At 37.7% G+C, this 15436-nt stretch overlaps 2 protein-coding genes across 5 annotated transcripts in view; both read left to right on the plus strand.

The window, feature by feature from the left end:
* The window catches only part of LOC134804769 (peptide transporter family 1-like), a 48881-nt gene extending 47729 nt beyond the window's left edge, over positions 1–1152 (plus strand). For both annotated transcript variants that reach the window (XM_063777991.1, XM_063777992.1), the window contains exons 12-13: positions 186–422; positions 920–1152. In XM_063777991.1, coding sequence (XP_063634061.1) covers positions 186–422; positions 920–1093 — 411 coding nt within the window. In that variant the 3' untranslated portion in view covers positions 1094–1152. The remainder of the gene's footprint in view (positions 1–185; positions 423–919) is intronic.
* Positions 1153–8005: 6853 nt separating this feature from the next.
* Positions 8006–14443, plus strand: LOC134804883 (pancreas transcription factor 1 subunit alpha). 3 transcript variants are annotated; one of them, XM_063778190.1, is made up of 6 exons: positions 8006–8366; positions 10398–10570; positions 10922–11042; positions 12455–12575; positions 13142–13232; positions 14269–14443. In XM_063778190.1, the coding sequence occupies exons 1-6, from the start codon at positions 8314–8316 to the stop codon at positions 14385–14387; spliced, it is 678 nt and encodes a 225-aa protein (XP_063634260.1). In that variant the 5' UTR covers positions 8006–8313; the 3' UTR covers positions 14388–14443. The 3 variants fall into 3 exon arrangements, with proteins under 3 accessions (XP_063634260.1, XP_063634261.1, XP_063634262.1); XM_063778191.1 differs by having other exon boundaries at positions 12458–12575; XM_063778192.1 differs by having other exon boundaries at positions 10922–11027.
* Positions 14444–15436: the final 993 nt, after the last annotated feature.

Raw genomic sequence — 15436 nt, forward strand, 5'->3', positions numbered from 1 at the left:
AAACTTAAGTTATTGTCAATAGAGGTGACAGCAAGGTATCATCTATTGCGCATTAGCATGTCGAGCACTAGTACATTTACCTTACTACACTTGAAGTACAATTATTTAGTTCAGTCCATCAATCAAAACCGCAATGTAATGAAAATAGCATGCGCATGTACCTACTTACCTATACGTTATTTCAGGTTGCGGAGGGCGTGATGATCACGCCGCCGAACAGCGTGCACATCCTGTGGCTGATCCCGCAGTACGTGGTGATCACGATGGCCGAGGTGATGTTCTCGGTGACGGGGCTGGAGTTCTCGTTCACGCAGGCGCCGGCCAGCATGAAGTCCGTGCTGCAAGCCGTGTGGCTGCTCACCGTCGCCATCGGCAACTTGATCGTCGTGCTCATTGTTGAGGGAAACTTCTTGGACGCTCAGGTATGTATTCGAAATGTCGGTACCTAGAATCCTAACTCTAGTAGAGATGGTAAAGGGTTTGTGTTTAGGCTTGGAAATATATACCTAACTATGAAAAAATACACCAATCCGACTCCGTGCCAGGATAGGTCGCGCACTATTTCGAACAGAAATTTGTTATGGCTCTCTCAAACAATTTTTAATAATAATTTAATTCATGAACAAACTTATACAAATTGATTTTTTTAACAATGGAGCCGCTAGAAGGAATAACGACACACCCAATGACAAATCGTTACTACGCCTTTGTATTTTATTATCGCTGAGATTCTGCTGTAATTTAATTGATGGAAGCAGCAAAATGAATTTGCTACTTCCAAATTATATTAATAGTTTCAGTTTAACCAGGCAACCCGATAGTGCTCAAGTTCTATAGATGCTTTAACACTGATGGATATGTAGGTATATATCTACGAGTATGGGCTTATGCTTATTCCCCAAATATCGTTTGTTTATAGTGGAAGGAGTTCTTCCTATTCGCGGGGCTGATGGTGCTGGACATCCTTATCTTCATGGCAATGGCGTTCCGCTACCGGTACGTGGAGCTGCGGTCCAGCTCCGAGAACCTGGCTGTCGAGGAAATCAAGATGCCTCCCAAAATAGACTCGAACAAAGACAATAAACAAAACTGATATACTTATTGCTGCTAAGATAACCTGTATGTATTATTATATAAATGTTTTGTTAACAATTTCATCGTTTGATTTGTCTCCTTTGCTACTGGTTTGGTATGATCCAGGTCACACTATCGATCCTGTCGAAGGAACAAAACATTGGAACATGAATTTCATAGGCAAGTGCGCATATTTATTCGACCTCCGATTATTAACAGTTGCTACGACTCCAGGGTCAAAAATATAATGGTCCGCTAAGCTGTTTTGAATTTTGTTTGCAATAGACTTCTAATTGAATAATATTGTTTCATAATTATAATGTAATACCTCTAGAATCTCCGTATTTAAATAGGTAGGTACGGAAATTATTCGTAGTTTATCCAACATGTAACTTACGGACTTTAGCACAAGTACAAAAAGACAAATAAAATAAACTGTGCTCTTCAGAAGCGGACCGTGTCTCGTTAAATGGCGTGAACACATTATACAATTGGTTTTGGGTAATTTGTGTGTTGTTCCCATCGAACCGAGGGGCGAGGGCCGAACCCCCGCTCGCGAGGATAAACTCGATCGCACGGAGCTGCTCAAACTATGCATGTCTATTTTTATTTGCAATTTATTTCACTGCTCCTAAGTCTTACAGAATTACAATAGTGTTCTGTAACAACGTAATCAAATACTACAATTAGTATTTTATACAATCGTGATATAATAGAGAGCTTTTCAGTCGAGTACCGTGTTTAGGCAACGAAGCTTGCTGAGTTGCCTAAGTGAGGTACGAGATTGAAAAGGTTGATTATATCACTATTGTATACAATACTTTTTCTACGAGTCAACAAAAATAATACTTTAAACTAGTAGAATCATACAAACAAACCAAACCAAAAGTATACAGCTAAGATAAGCGAGCAGCTGCGATACCTTCATACACATACGCGACCCGGCCGCCGCGCCCCGCGCCCCACGGCGGGTTGGTCAACGACAACTTCTCGTAACTCATGAGGCCCTGGTACTTGCTCCGCGCTAAATTATATTTTTAGACAGTTGTTTTCTCGATTTTGGCCACCGTAGCCTATGGAGACTAACAAGCAACACTAAGTGGTTTTCGTAGTCTATGGATGTTGCTATATTAAGGGTGTCACATGCGCGGTTCTGACTTATGAACCAATTGTTTCTACTATACAACCTAAAATAAATAATTAATTTGAGCTATGGTTTTGTTTCGTCCTCTTGATCGCGGCGAGCTATGATTGGTATTTCATTATAGTTGAGTAAACTGTATCGAAATGAATATTATAGTTGAGTTGGGAGCCCATACATTAAAAATATCCAATTGCAGTTTGGTATAAGAAATCTTAATTCAAGAATTACGGTCGACGAGTAGAAAAACATAATTATCATCATCATCAACTAAATATCTAAAGGATATTCGAAATGTATATTTAAGTCTGTTATTTTTTCTAACGGCCTAATAAAATTAGATTTTTTTAAGTAATTACATTTTATTCCCAACAAGCTCGAAAACGTTTTAATACCTTCATTTGGTCTTAAGTGCGTGTGATCCGAGTTTACGCAACACCAGGCGGCTTAGCACGGTCGCGTGTTTATCCCTTGTCACCATGCCTGTCACGTTCTAACAAGTATGTAAGTGCGAAAGGGACGCGCATAGTGATAGTCGATAAAAATGGAACCGTGCTGAGCCCGCAGGTGTGCAAGTGTGGTTTTTTGCATCTAATTTGATTGGCCTATAAAAAAACAAGAAAATTTAAATAATCGGATAAAAAATGCAACAATACAAAAATACTATTGCTTTCAAAATTTTGTTACGTTTCGTTTTTCCATAGCTACTGTTTGAGAACCAGTGTCATCAATTGAAATGAAAGGGCCTGCAGATGACTAGTTGATAATTGCGTATAATAAATGCTCAAAAACAACAAACAGACAAATACGGGTTGGGGTTGTATTCTTTACGCGGGTCGCGATAGACAGGCATTTAGGTACGTACACATACACTGATTTGGGACCTAGCTTATCCTGTAGTGAAAGTAAATTGAGAGCTATCAAATAGGCTATCAAGTGTATTCTATTACGCCCGCATTACATTATGTTCATCACTATTGTATTCTTGCAATACCCGCCCGCTGATGCTTATGGTAAGCGGTTACTGTAGCCTATGGACGCATGCAACTCCATGTGTGTTATACATGCGTGTTGCGACCCTTTAAAAACCTGTACACTCCTTTTTTGATGAACCCCATATTAAAGTCGCTCGAGAAAACCTCATTGTTTATCATATCATGACACAACCGAACGTACAATAACAGGCAACAGAGATTGGCGAGATGCCCATGTAATTTTGTAAACTGGTATTGAGGTCACAACACGTATAGGTACTATAAGTTCAGCCATAAGTATTTGTATCTTCAGAAGAATTTAAATCGAAAAATATTAAACAGGTTTAAGAGAGAAGTTCAACATCCTCAAAATTACAAGCACGCAGGGAACTGCCTTGTTATTATTTCGAATGCGTACAAGTACTTATATTCTGCGAAACGCACCGCCACTTTAATGACAGTGTTTGAATGTAGTTCACGACACGGATTAATTAATTGTAGTTAGAAAAAGGTTTTGCAAAGGAGTCGGTACATGTTCCGGGCACTTGGGCAGCGAGCACGGCGCGTGGCGGGCGCGCGGCCGCCGCGCGCCGGCTCACGTGCACTCTCCGAGGATAATCCCACCAGACCATATGCAGACAAATAAATAAATTAACCAAATCCAACCGTAGAAGTTAAAACGCGGTTAGAAATGTTGGTTTAAGACTTTTTAAATTAAATTAAGACCCATGTGAAAGTTGATTGGGGAATATTTAAATCCAAGAGATGTCAATCAAAGTCGGGATGTGGTGCATAATAATTATCTAAAGAGTTGGAGGCTAGCCGCTTACATATTTAAATTGTAAACTCAACTTTGCAAAAGCTTATATGGTCAAATACAAAAGCTTTTTGGTCGTCGTTGATGTGGTTGTTTCATACATTCTGATGTTTGTAGATCTTGAAGTTTTTTATGGGTCAAGCCAGGGTCAACTAATAGCGGGCGATTTTGAGATTGGTCCTAGTAAAAGTCATTTGGAGTAAACTTAATATTCAATCGTATACCTACATTCAGATGTATCCTTTGTATTTTTCGTACTGTAGATACCTTTGGACCGCCACTGTACAAACTACGTAAATTACCCTTATCTTTTCCCAAAAACGAACCAGTGAACCAGTGGCGGTCCAAAAGTACGTACGTAAACTGTGTTTATTGGAAAAATGGAAATGCCTTCTAATGTATAAAGATGCATCAAGTCAGAGTATATAGCCCCGGGATTGATAAAATCAAAAGGACTACCCGCGTCCTGTGGTTGGCATTCGACAAAGCAATTAAAAGGGTCGCGTCACTCGTGAACACAGTTGTGCACACATGCGTTCAACAAGGCACTCTGCTTGTATCACACAACTCGGCCGACAAGAGATCTCACGCGAAAACTATCAAACATATTCGTGCGGGGCGTGGTCGCGCGTGCCGGCGCGTGGCTCGCGCGCACCCGCGACAAATCAATTACTGGCCTGACTCGGGCACAGCTTCCAAAATTACCTACAAATTACATCTCTCGCCGAAATTGCCTGATAATTAATAGGTGCTGCGTGTTTAGGCCCCATGGGACCCACCATTTATCGCATGAAAAAAGTTAAGTACCTAAAATGAACTTTGCCATTGGAGGTCAACTTTTTATTTATTTTGACTAAAGTACAATATCTCCACTGTCACGCAAACACAAATTGTTTTTTTTTCTTAAATGATGATGAGATGTTTTTCTCTAAAACGAAACAATCACTTTCTCGCCCGACTGTCAAGACCCTGTAGGTGTGTAGTTCTCAAGAACGCGTGAAGGTATCGAGTTAAAATTAATATCAAATGATCAAATCTGCTGCTCATAACTTCACAACGTTGCGTTGTGAATTAACAAAATTTACTACTCGTAGACCCGACACAATGAAACTGCAAGAAGCATATCATAAGTAAAAGGAAGCTTTGAAAATCTTAAGTAAACTATGGATAGTCGGGGAGGCGGCGATGCTAAATGTGTAATTACTCGAGTGTCGTAGAGGGGTGCCCCTTAATACGCCTAATATTAATTGTCATAATATGAATTCGCATAACAGGTTTGGCATAACATAATTGTGCATAACATTGAACAGGCATAATATTAAAAAAGCATACCACTTATTGCGCATAATAATGAATCCGCATAATTTAAATATGCATAACATTATTAACTATAACTTTATTTGACACAAAATGAATTAGCATAATTTAATAAAGCAAGAGAATTAGATGGATCAAGGCAAAACCAACTCGGTTTGGTCAGGTTCACAAGGCTAAGACAGGATCGAGCGAAACGAAGCAAAGCTGTTGTAACAAATAATAATCTTTTTGCTGTAAAACATTATTAAAACGTAGTAAGTTCGTGTTCTTCTTTTTTTTTAATAATTTTTGATTATTTTAAAGCTTAGAAATAATTTTCATATTTTGTTTTTGTTTGTGCAAATTTTTTTAAAGTGCATTTTTGACCTATTTTAGTGATTTTTTTTATCGAGCAAAAGTCAAATACTCAGGATTCGAATCGCTGAAGTCCCTAGAGAAAGGCCGCAAGATTACTAATAAAATTTTTGGCAACCGTATTGTGATATTTGTGATCTAAGAAAGCGCTACATTAACTTACAACTTCGTTGTTCCGAACCTACTGAACCTTCATTCGAGCCGCTCTGTCTACATTTTTATTTATTTACCTTTTATATTTATACCATTTAATAATTATGCAAAGTAACTTTATGCTTATTATATTTATCCCAAGTCATCGTTATGACAATTTACGTTATGCGCATTAACATTAGAAATTATGCGTAACATACGTTATGCCAATTCGAATTAGGAGTATTACGTTATGCGAATTAATATAGACCCGTCGTAGAGACCTATTGGAATCGAAAGATTAGCGAGCAGGAAACCGTCTACAGATTTTAGTTTAATTTCGGGGGGTTGGTGGAGTTAAAAAAAACCGGTAAGCAGATTGTGGATTCGGTGATTTTGATAGCAAGATATCACTCATATATTAATCTGACGCGCTCGAGTAACTACAAAAAACCCTGACTATTAGAAGCAACTAGAAATCAGACTCCATCAGTAAATGGAGGGTTTTACTTTAGCTTGCTTTATTTTAACTCGTAAGAAAGTGGATTAGATTATTGAATAAGATGGAGAGACATCATGGAGAGACAGGCTTGTGTAAACACAGTAATTTCTTGCCGTAGCTTACGTACATTATCCTAACAGAAACATCTGCATCACTGAAGTGGAAGGCTCCTGGAGTGTGGTTTATGGGAACTGTCAGGAGCACGCCTGCGCCCTCCAATGGGAGGGCACGCTGAGCATCGATCCGACGGTAGGTACCCTCCCACAGGTACGAGGGTTGCACTGAAAATGTCGGGAATAGAGAAAACTGTCGCATCTAGACAGTCAATCTTTATTGTAATGCATACTTAAACTCAAACTGACCACGCATATAAATTTTCTTTTGAAAGTAATCATTCTGTAATGCACACGGCTCATAATCCCAAAGTCCTTTTTGTATGGCGATTTTGGGGCCTTAGTGGTTTTGTATGAAATTCGTGGAGTAGCCAACGGAATTGAAGTTTTTTTACATATATATATATATATATAAAAGATTTTTTTACTGTTGTCATATGAATATTTAGGAATGTCGAAATCTGCCGATATGCAACTTTTTTGGCAGTCTTTTTAATTAACAGCACAAATGCGATTTTAATTTTTGACGTCGCTTTGGAATGACATGCTTCTTTAAGATCACCCATGGGATAAAATGAAAGTGACTTTCATATTTAATTTTAACTGCAAACGAGCGTACGATGAACTCTAGTTCATAAAAAAATAACAGAAGCCCATTGTAACTTTTATTTGTTCGCTGAGGGCATATTGAAAACCGTTTAAAAATATGATCCGAAAAATCACTTGGCCAAAAATTCAAATAATGTTCGACATACAATTTTCAAATTGCCAGTAATTCTTAAATACAAATGACAACCAAATGGAATATACCTTAAAAGTTTTATAAAGAGTTACATTTTTATAAATTATATGCCTGTTTCTATTATGTTATTTCTAAGTGTCCCATTCCCGAATCTTTCAGTGCGACCCTCGTATTGTATATTCGGCCATGGAAAAGGAAGTAACCAAATTTAGCAAAATATGCATTTGACTAAGTATTTCTCTGAAAACACGTCTTAGAAGAGATTCACTTATCACACGCGGTATAAACTTATCAACGTGTGTTTGTCTGTATGTTATGTATATCTAGAAATAATCAAACAACCAGTATTTAAATGTGTTATTATATCGACAATTAGCAATATTGCTAAGTACCCGTAGAGGCATGGGACCTGCCCTATACTTCATATAAGAAATACGTCCAAAATGCACTTCTCAAAAAGGGATACTATAAAATATATGACTAATTAGGAGACAAGGAACCATGGCCAAGTATCCAGTCTCTAAAGCTGTCATAGTTTTGATAGCGGTGTCCCGGAGAGGCTCATGCAGGGCGCTGTTGTTACTAGCTGCTCAACCTCATGTATATATGTTTGTTATGTTTAGATATTTCATACGTAAGTATATGCCCCGTTAGCTTTGTCTAAGGATTTAGTCAATAGCACTAAGGAAAGATTTGGAATTCTTGAAGAATCGATTAGTAAACTAAGTGAAGATATAACGACATATTAGTAAATCCTACCCTATTCTTATAACTTCAGGAAAACAAGACATAGAATCTAAATGGATAATGTGTGACCTAGGTATTTTCAGTTTATGGAAAATCAGCTACAACCCTCTGCTTCACAGTGGGCATAGACCCCGCCCATTCTGTCCTCGACAGCGACACCCACTCGGGGGTGGCGGCGCGCCGCCCCTCAAATCTCAACCAAAAATAAAACTTTGCACACGGGAGTAAGGCCTCAGATGCTTTTAGCAGATTCGCTACCCCTTGTTTGTCGGATAAATATGACGGTCACCCCTGGTACTATAAAATTAATTGAGTCGATTCGCAAAAGCTCATACTGTTAAACGGTGGCCGCGGAAACATTGGTGTGCTCGTCTGTTATCCATTTTGTGTTAAAGAAGGTATGTCAGGAGCCAGGACGCAGATTGCAGATTCATCAACTTCGCCGCCCTTAAGGTAAATGTATTTTTTTTCTTACTTGCAATTTTACATAATGTATGGTTAATGCTAGTGATCAGTAATGAAATGACTAATGAACATTTTACAAAAAGCTTTTGCAGAAATTAAGGCATTATTCTCTGATATTGTTTTGAGTTTAGTATTACACCACATTAGTATTCTCTTTAACACGATCCATAAACGCACGCACGTACCTAATGTATTTTATAAGTAGGTACCTAATTAAGGTTTTGTACCTAATCTTATAATTTCATGATTTTACAAAATAGATTTGACTTGAGAAATGAGTGAAAATCGGGTAGTACCCTAACATAGGCATTTTTAAAATGTTCGTGTAGGGCATTTTTGGTCAGATAATTTATCGTTTCATTTTCCTGGCAGCGTAGTTGAGTTAAAGGAATCGGCATTACGAATTTCAGCTGAAATGTTAATTAACGTGCATCATCATCATCATCATCATTTCAGCCTATATACGTCCCACTGCTGGGCACAGGCCTCCTCTCATGCGCGAGAGGGCTTGGGCTATAGTCCCCACGCTAGCCCAATGCGGATTGGGGACTTCACATACACCTTTGAATTTCTTCGCAGATGTATGCAGGTTTCCTCACGATGTTTTCCTTCACCGAAAAGCTAGTGGTAAACATCAAATGATATTTCGTACATAAGTTCCGAAAAACTCATTGGTACGAGCCAGGATTTGAACCCGCGACCTCCGGATTGAAAGTCGGACGTCATATCCACTCGGCCACCACCGCTCCATATTGCATCGCTCTAACGTGCATATTGAACATTAATTAAGCATATAAGTATTCCTTGTAATGGGATGTATGTCTAAGTACATACGCTGTACCTATTTATACATATATGTATTACCTACCTATTTCTTTAGAAGTAAAAAGCTGAATTATTGCAATTTCAAAATAGGAGATTATTCGATTTTTTTGCAAGCAACCTAATTTCTATAAAAATGCTGGTTAAAATTATTTTGTGTTTAATATTTGTCGGAACAAGACAAGCTTCATTATCAAAATCAAAATCAAAATCAAAAAATATTTATTGTATGGTTATGGGTGAGGTTTACAAAGGTGGTACAAAATATTTATGTTCTCCATATCCTGCCTTACAAAAGCGTACAATATTGGTAAGTTGTCTTAGAACTAAATACAATTTTTAAACTTCAATAACACTTTTAACAATAAACTATGCTAGATAGACTCAATAATAATGAATAACGTGTACTAGCTCTGTAAAAAGTCATTTATGCTATAAAAGCACCGTTTGATTAGCCAATCAAACAAGCTTTTTTTGAAAGGTAATGATGCCAATTGTTTAAGGTCTGTGGGAAGTTTGTTAAATATTTTTATACTCATACATATAACGCTTTTTGATAAGAGTGCCGATTTAGGGTTAGCGCGTATTATGTCATACATGTATTTGGTTCGGATTGGTTGAGTAGTAGACTTTTTTACGGGAAACAAATCTGGATTATTTTTTACAAATATGCAGACTTCATATATATAAAGTGATGGGAAAGTAAGTATTCTGTTATTAATGAAATATGGTCTACATGATTCCATTTGATTGATACCGTAAATTGAACGAATGCATTTTTTTTGTAATCTGAAGATTCTATCTTTATTGCTGCTGTTTCCCCACATTATTAGTCCGTAACGCAGATTTGACATTATATATGAGTGGAAGGCAAGTAAGGCTGTTTGTTCTGACGATATATTTTTTAGTCTTCGTAAAGGGTATATGAATTTGGCTAATTTGGTTAAAATATGCTCTGTATGGTGGTGCCAGTTGCTATGTGTATCAATTATTATGCCTAGGAATTTTATTTGGTTAACATTTTCTAGCTCACAATCCTTATAACTAATCTTTGGTTGCAATTGTTTGCCCTGTGGCAACTTTCCTTAACTTACTAATCCTTAACTTTTAAGAACATAAAAAACAACTAACAAGTGTCTGTAGTAGGTGGTTCTTTTAGTTTAGAGTTTAGACTTACTCACGTGAAACTTTGTTCAGCGACAGTCGGCGGGTGGAGTACACAGGCATGAAGTTCTCGTACGCGGACGGGTCTGACGACGAGGCGCCGCTGAACGCCGAGCTGCCGTCGTGCGTGTACGCAGCGGCGCGCAGCCGGCTGCAGCTCCCGCTTGCCGCCTACGTGCACCAGCACACCAGGCAGCTGCACTCTGGTGAGTCCTCTTGTCGGCTCTCTGTCATTGAATCTAGAAAGATAACCCTAATGAGATGATGAACGCCTTTTTCTTCAACAGTAGCTGTCTTAATGTGTGACCTATTTTCAGTTTTTTTTACAATTTCATTTGAAAAGAAGCGAAATTATAACCCTGCAGCTACCAGTTACAAAAGACTGAAGCTGCTAAGCGCATTATTTGGAAGGCACAAAGCGTAACTTCAAGTTTTATTATCCTGTCAATTTCTAAATCAGAAATGCTGATTGTCTGTTACGTTACGTTGAACCATACCGGCATGTACCTACCTACAGTTAATCATTACAACAGGTAAATAATAGTGTTGTCTGGCAGAAGTCCTGCTGGAGGCGTCGACCGAGCCCGAGTACCAGTGCGGAGGCTCCCCGTACCGCGTCCAGCGCGCCGCCGCCAACGTCCGCGAGCGCCGACGGATGCTGAGGTCCGGCCCCAATGGGTACCCTTTTATTTGCACATTTTGTTTCATGCTTTATAATTTATAGGTACCAGGGTGCGTAGCTAACATGCCAAGCGAACGAAATGCAACCGTCACTGTCCCACTAATAAGGAAGTGATAGAGGAAGATGACTACGCTATACGCTACGGAGCGTTAACGATAGGCACGTTGGCTAAGCACCCTGGTAGGGTAAATTGTCTATACTAAAATGGCTAAAATAAGAATTATGTTTATTTATTCACACAATTCAAGCAGGTAAACCTAATAAAATAACATTAGTTCAGAAATTCACTTTTAGGATAAGGTGTGCAGTTATTGGAAGGCGGCCAGTAAGAGACTATTTACTCTACTTTAACTAGACGAGAATTATCTCGTTAATAATCTATTGCATGGAAGGTTTTATACACGTTTTATGCAGTAGTATTTTTACACAACTTTAAAAAATATCCAATTTGATTTAATGTTAGCTTTTATGTTCGAATTCACTTTTATGTTCGAAAAGTATTAATTGAAAATAATGTGCTTATAACATAACCATTCGTAGAAACTAAAATTGAGTGAAGTAACCTTCTAAAGATAAATATTAAGCAGTATGTTTACTTTATCTTATTCTCTGATTAAACCACGAGATTAAATGCCAGTTCGCACTATTTACAATTTTCATAATGGCTTCGTTACGATCAACTATCAAACTTAAACCAGGATTTGTAGTTAGCGACCCACCCCGGTTTCGCGCGGGTTATTTACACAAAACAAAACCTAAACAATTTATACACCTAATCCTTCCTTAAGAATTGATAGGTGAAAACCGCATGTACATCCGTTTTTAAGTATATCGCGAACAAACAGACAGACAGACTCGGCGGGGGACTTGTTTTATAAGGTGTAGTGATTAAGATAAGTTTCGCACGAGTAGGTCAGTGATGAGTACCTAATTATAGTAAGTAATTATTAGCAGTTACATTTAAATACGAACATGCAATAGCTTATAGGCACTTCGTTTTTTTAGCATTAGAAAGAGTTTCGCAGAAGTAAGCTTGTGGTTCCAAATCGAGCACTTTTTGCGAGAATGTTGTATAATGTTGTATTGCTAACGTTGAATTTAGACTTATTATTTCTTATTTCCTGGCCATACGTGCGCATAAAAAAGTCCATTCAAACTTTCTCCAGAATTAAAGTTACCTACATGTTACATAGGCTTAAAAGCAAAGAGTAGTATAAGCCACAGTGATCAACGGACTTTTGACTGCGGAGTGAATCTGACAGGGCATATATCCGTCGGTTTTATCGACGCAGTCATTAATAAATTCCCAATTGCCCGGCCTCAGTAGTACCTAATGTACCTACTTGTGACATGTCAGTGTCTGAAATGTGAATGTTGCTAAAATGTGCGTGTGACGTTGTGTCTTTAGCAGTATAAACTCGGCGTTCGACGAGCTGCGCGTGCACGTGCCGACGTTCCCCTACGAGAAGCGGCTCAGCAAAATTGACACACTGCGCCTCGCCATCGCCTACATCGCTCTACTCAGGGAGGTCAGTCTTACAAACATCTATCTTTACAGATAAGAAAATACAAACTTAAAGATACCTACTTAAACATAGTACAAACTAAATTAAATGATTATACTAAAAATAAAAATAATGAGCTAATAAACTTAAAAATAGTTACTACCTACGTAAAATGACCTTCTAAATTTTGCCCCCTAGCCAAGGTGCCAATCACGCAGTATCTCTGTTTATTTACCCTACAAGTGTTCCTCTTGCCCCATAGTTTCTCTTACTCCACCTGACCTTACCTACTACAGCTACTTTTTAGCGATGCTCGTAGCGCTACGCCGTAATCCGTAGCATAAGGGTCGTCGAAGAAGGGTGGTAAAATATTGGGAAATTCATATAGCGTGCTTATTATAAGTAACACAATTTGACGTGAGCAGAATAAATTGGTCTCTTAATCAAGTGGAGAAGGCTCTGCACCAGAAAAAAAGCAATAAGATTTATCACCTATCAAATCCGAGTTCAATGTTAACGCTTACAAACTTTTACTCAATCACATCTGTTGTAGGTGTATTGTGTAATTACAATTATCATTTTTATTTTAGGTCTTGGACGCTGATTATGATCCATTGACATACGTAGAGAAATGCTTGAGAGGAGAAATCAAAGCAGACAGAGCACATTGGAATACAAGTGGTAAGTTTTATTTTCTCAGGGACCTTTTTGTTTCAACTCTCTTCTACTATTTAATGCGAGTATGTGACTACATAAAATGTTTAACTAGGCTAGGATAATAAGTTTTGCAGATACAAATATAAAATGTAATATTACCTACCATCTTCCTTACGCTTGACCCGGCTTTTTGCTACTTTGCCAACCAAGAATAGGCGTAGGCACTAGTTTTTACGAAAGCGACTGCCATCCTTCTGACCTTTACGAGTATTGGGTTTAGTCCGGTTTCCTCACGATATTTCCTTCACCGAAGAGCGACCGGTGAATATCAAATGATATATCGTACATAATTTAATTATCATTTATTTAACGACCAACTGAGATCATTTATAATATAATAATAATATATATATATTAGGGTGTTTCATTTTTCCGAATTTTCGATTTTCATCTGACTTTGCTCGAATTCTTGTTCTAACTGATAAAAAAATATTATACGTTAAAAAAATTAAAATCGGTCAAGATTTAGAGGTTGCACAACATCAACAAAGATTTTTCAAATAACCAACGACTCTACATCGGAGGGTAGAAAATGGTTTAAGCGGCTACCATCAAAGCGGAGAGTAGTGTGATACTGAACCTTCTACATATAAATAAATTTTAAAATTAGTAGGAAACTTGGATTTTGGTTACTCGATAAATGTTCTCTAATTAAGATTTTTCAGTTTTTCCACCTGTTTCCAGAGGAATAGTGCTTTTATCGTGTTTTAGACGCAAAATTCAGTTTTCTCATTCGATTTTAGTATCAGTTCATTATATTTTGTCATTTTAGAACATAGTTCATTTTCACGCAATGTATGGGGTTCTCACTCTAACTTTTCAACTTGTGCAACCTCTAAACGTTATTCGATTCTTTTGAAAATTCAAATAGATAGTTTTTAGTGTGGGGAGACTCCATTGGTGAGCAAAATCAGGAAAAATATTACAACTTTTTTTTCTCCATACAAAAGTGAATCACCCTAATATATATATATATATATATGTATTTGTTTGTGTTCAGATCTGACGGCCCGGCTGTCGTGGATCAACTGGGAGAACCTGGGCGTGAATCCGCAGCGCCGCAGCGTACTGACGTCGCTGGCTCTGGGCTCGGACAACCTGCCGTATTCACATAACTAAAACTTCCCAATGATATATCTTAGAGAACATTATTTAATTGTCGATAAAACAATAATGGCTCTACCTAAGGTGTTGTGTAGTGCAACCGTGCTATTCTTCCGTGTTCTTACGGGTGTGGATCTCCGAGAGTCTGTAAAACCCCATTTAGACGGTTCAAGAACTTGCATGCAATATTCGATACATTGCTAACTACTGACTACCTAAAATGAATTCAGTCGATCGACCAAATACCGCAATGTAATGTAAATCGCATGCAATTTCTTGACCTTCTAAATAGAGTTTAAGGCAGTTTAAGGGCAATAATCAGCCAGATGGCAAGTGTTTACACAATAAGCAAAATGATAAGTGAAGCTTCAAATCAATTACACTATTTAAAATATTTAAATAGAGGCACCATAAAACTATTTGTAAAATCGTCCCATACACAAAAGAATAATGAGAAACAACGCCTTTAGATTAAGTCACTTCTAGTCACCAGTGCAATCTAGCATAAATTACTCTTAAATTAAACCCGAAATTACTTAATGTAGTTAAGTAGGTCTGCTTACCTACTTCAAATTTCAAACTCGCGTGCGCTGTTTATTAAAGCGTAATGTAGTAACTACCTATAGATACTGTTAGTTTTATGTCTACTATATGCAGGTTACCAAAGGCAACCTACGATATAAAAATATATCCTCCAAGCATTGTTTATCACTATTATAAATACACGCATTTTTGTACATTTGTAGAGTAGATATAATTTTAGAATTAAGATGTAGGTACCTAAATAATTAATGTTTGAAATACGGGCCAAATTGACTATCATCATTATTAACGGGGAAGCTGCACGGCGCAACATAAACGTAAAGTGTCAACTCGCGGTACGGCTACTGGGCAGGTACATTCAACGAATTTGAGTTAAGTTGAACCTTGTATTAACATTCCTTATATACGATCCCGCATGGTATTTATATCGTGATTATGATCAGGATCAAAGATAAACATGACGACCCATCGTTAGATGTACCTAATTACACCTTTTACACGTAACAGTTTTGAATGATTCA

This window comes from Cydia splendana, chromosome Z (assembly GCF_910591565.1).
Source record: "Cydia splendana chromosome Z, ilCydSple1.2, whole genome shotgun sequence".
NCBI classification, from domain to species: Eukaryota; Metazoa; Arthropoda; class Insecta; order Lepidoptera; family Tortricidae; genus Cydia; species Cydia splendana.

What these genes read in the sequence shown, in the direction of transcription:
- LOC134804883 (XM_063778190.1), top strand. Translation starts at nt 8,314, where the DNA reads ATGTCAGGAGCCAGGACGCAGATTGCAGATTCATCAACTTCGCCGCCC. An exon ending in ACATCGCTCTACTCAGGGAG is followed by an intron (nt 12,576 to 13,141) that starts GTCAGTCTTACA and finishes TTTTTATTTTAG; the next exon opens with GTCTTGGACGCTGATTATGA. An exon ending in AGCACATTGGAATACAAGTG is followed by an intron (nt 13,233 to 14,268) that starts GTAAGTTTTATT and finishes GTTTGTGTTCAG; the next exon opens with ATCTGACGGCCCGGCTGTCG.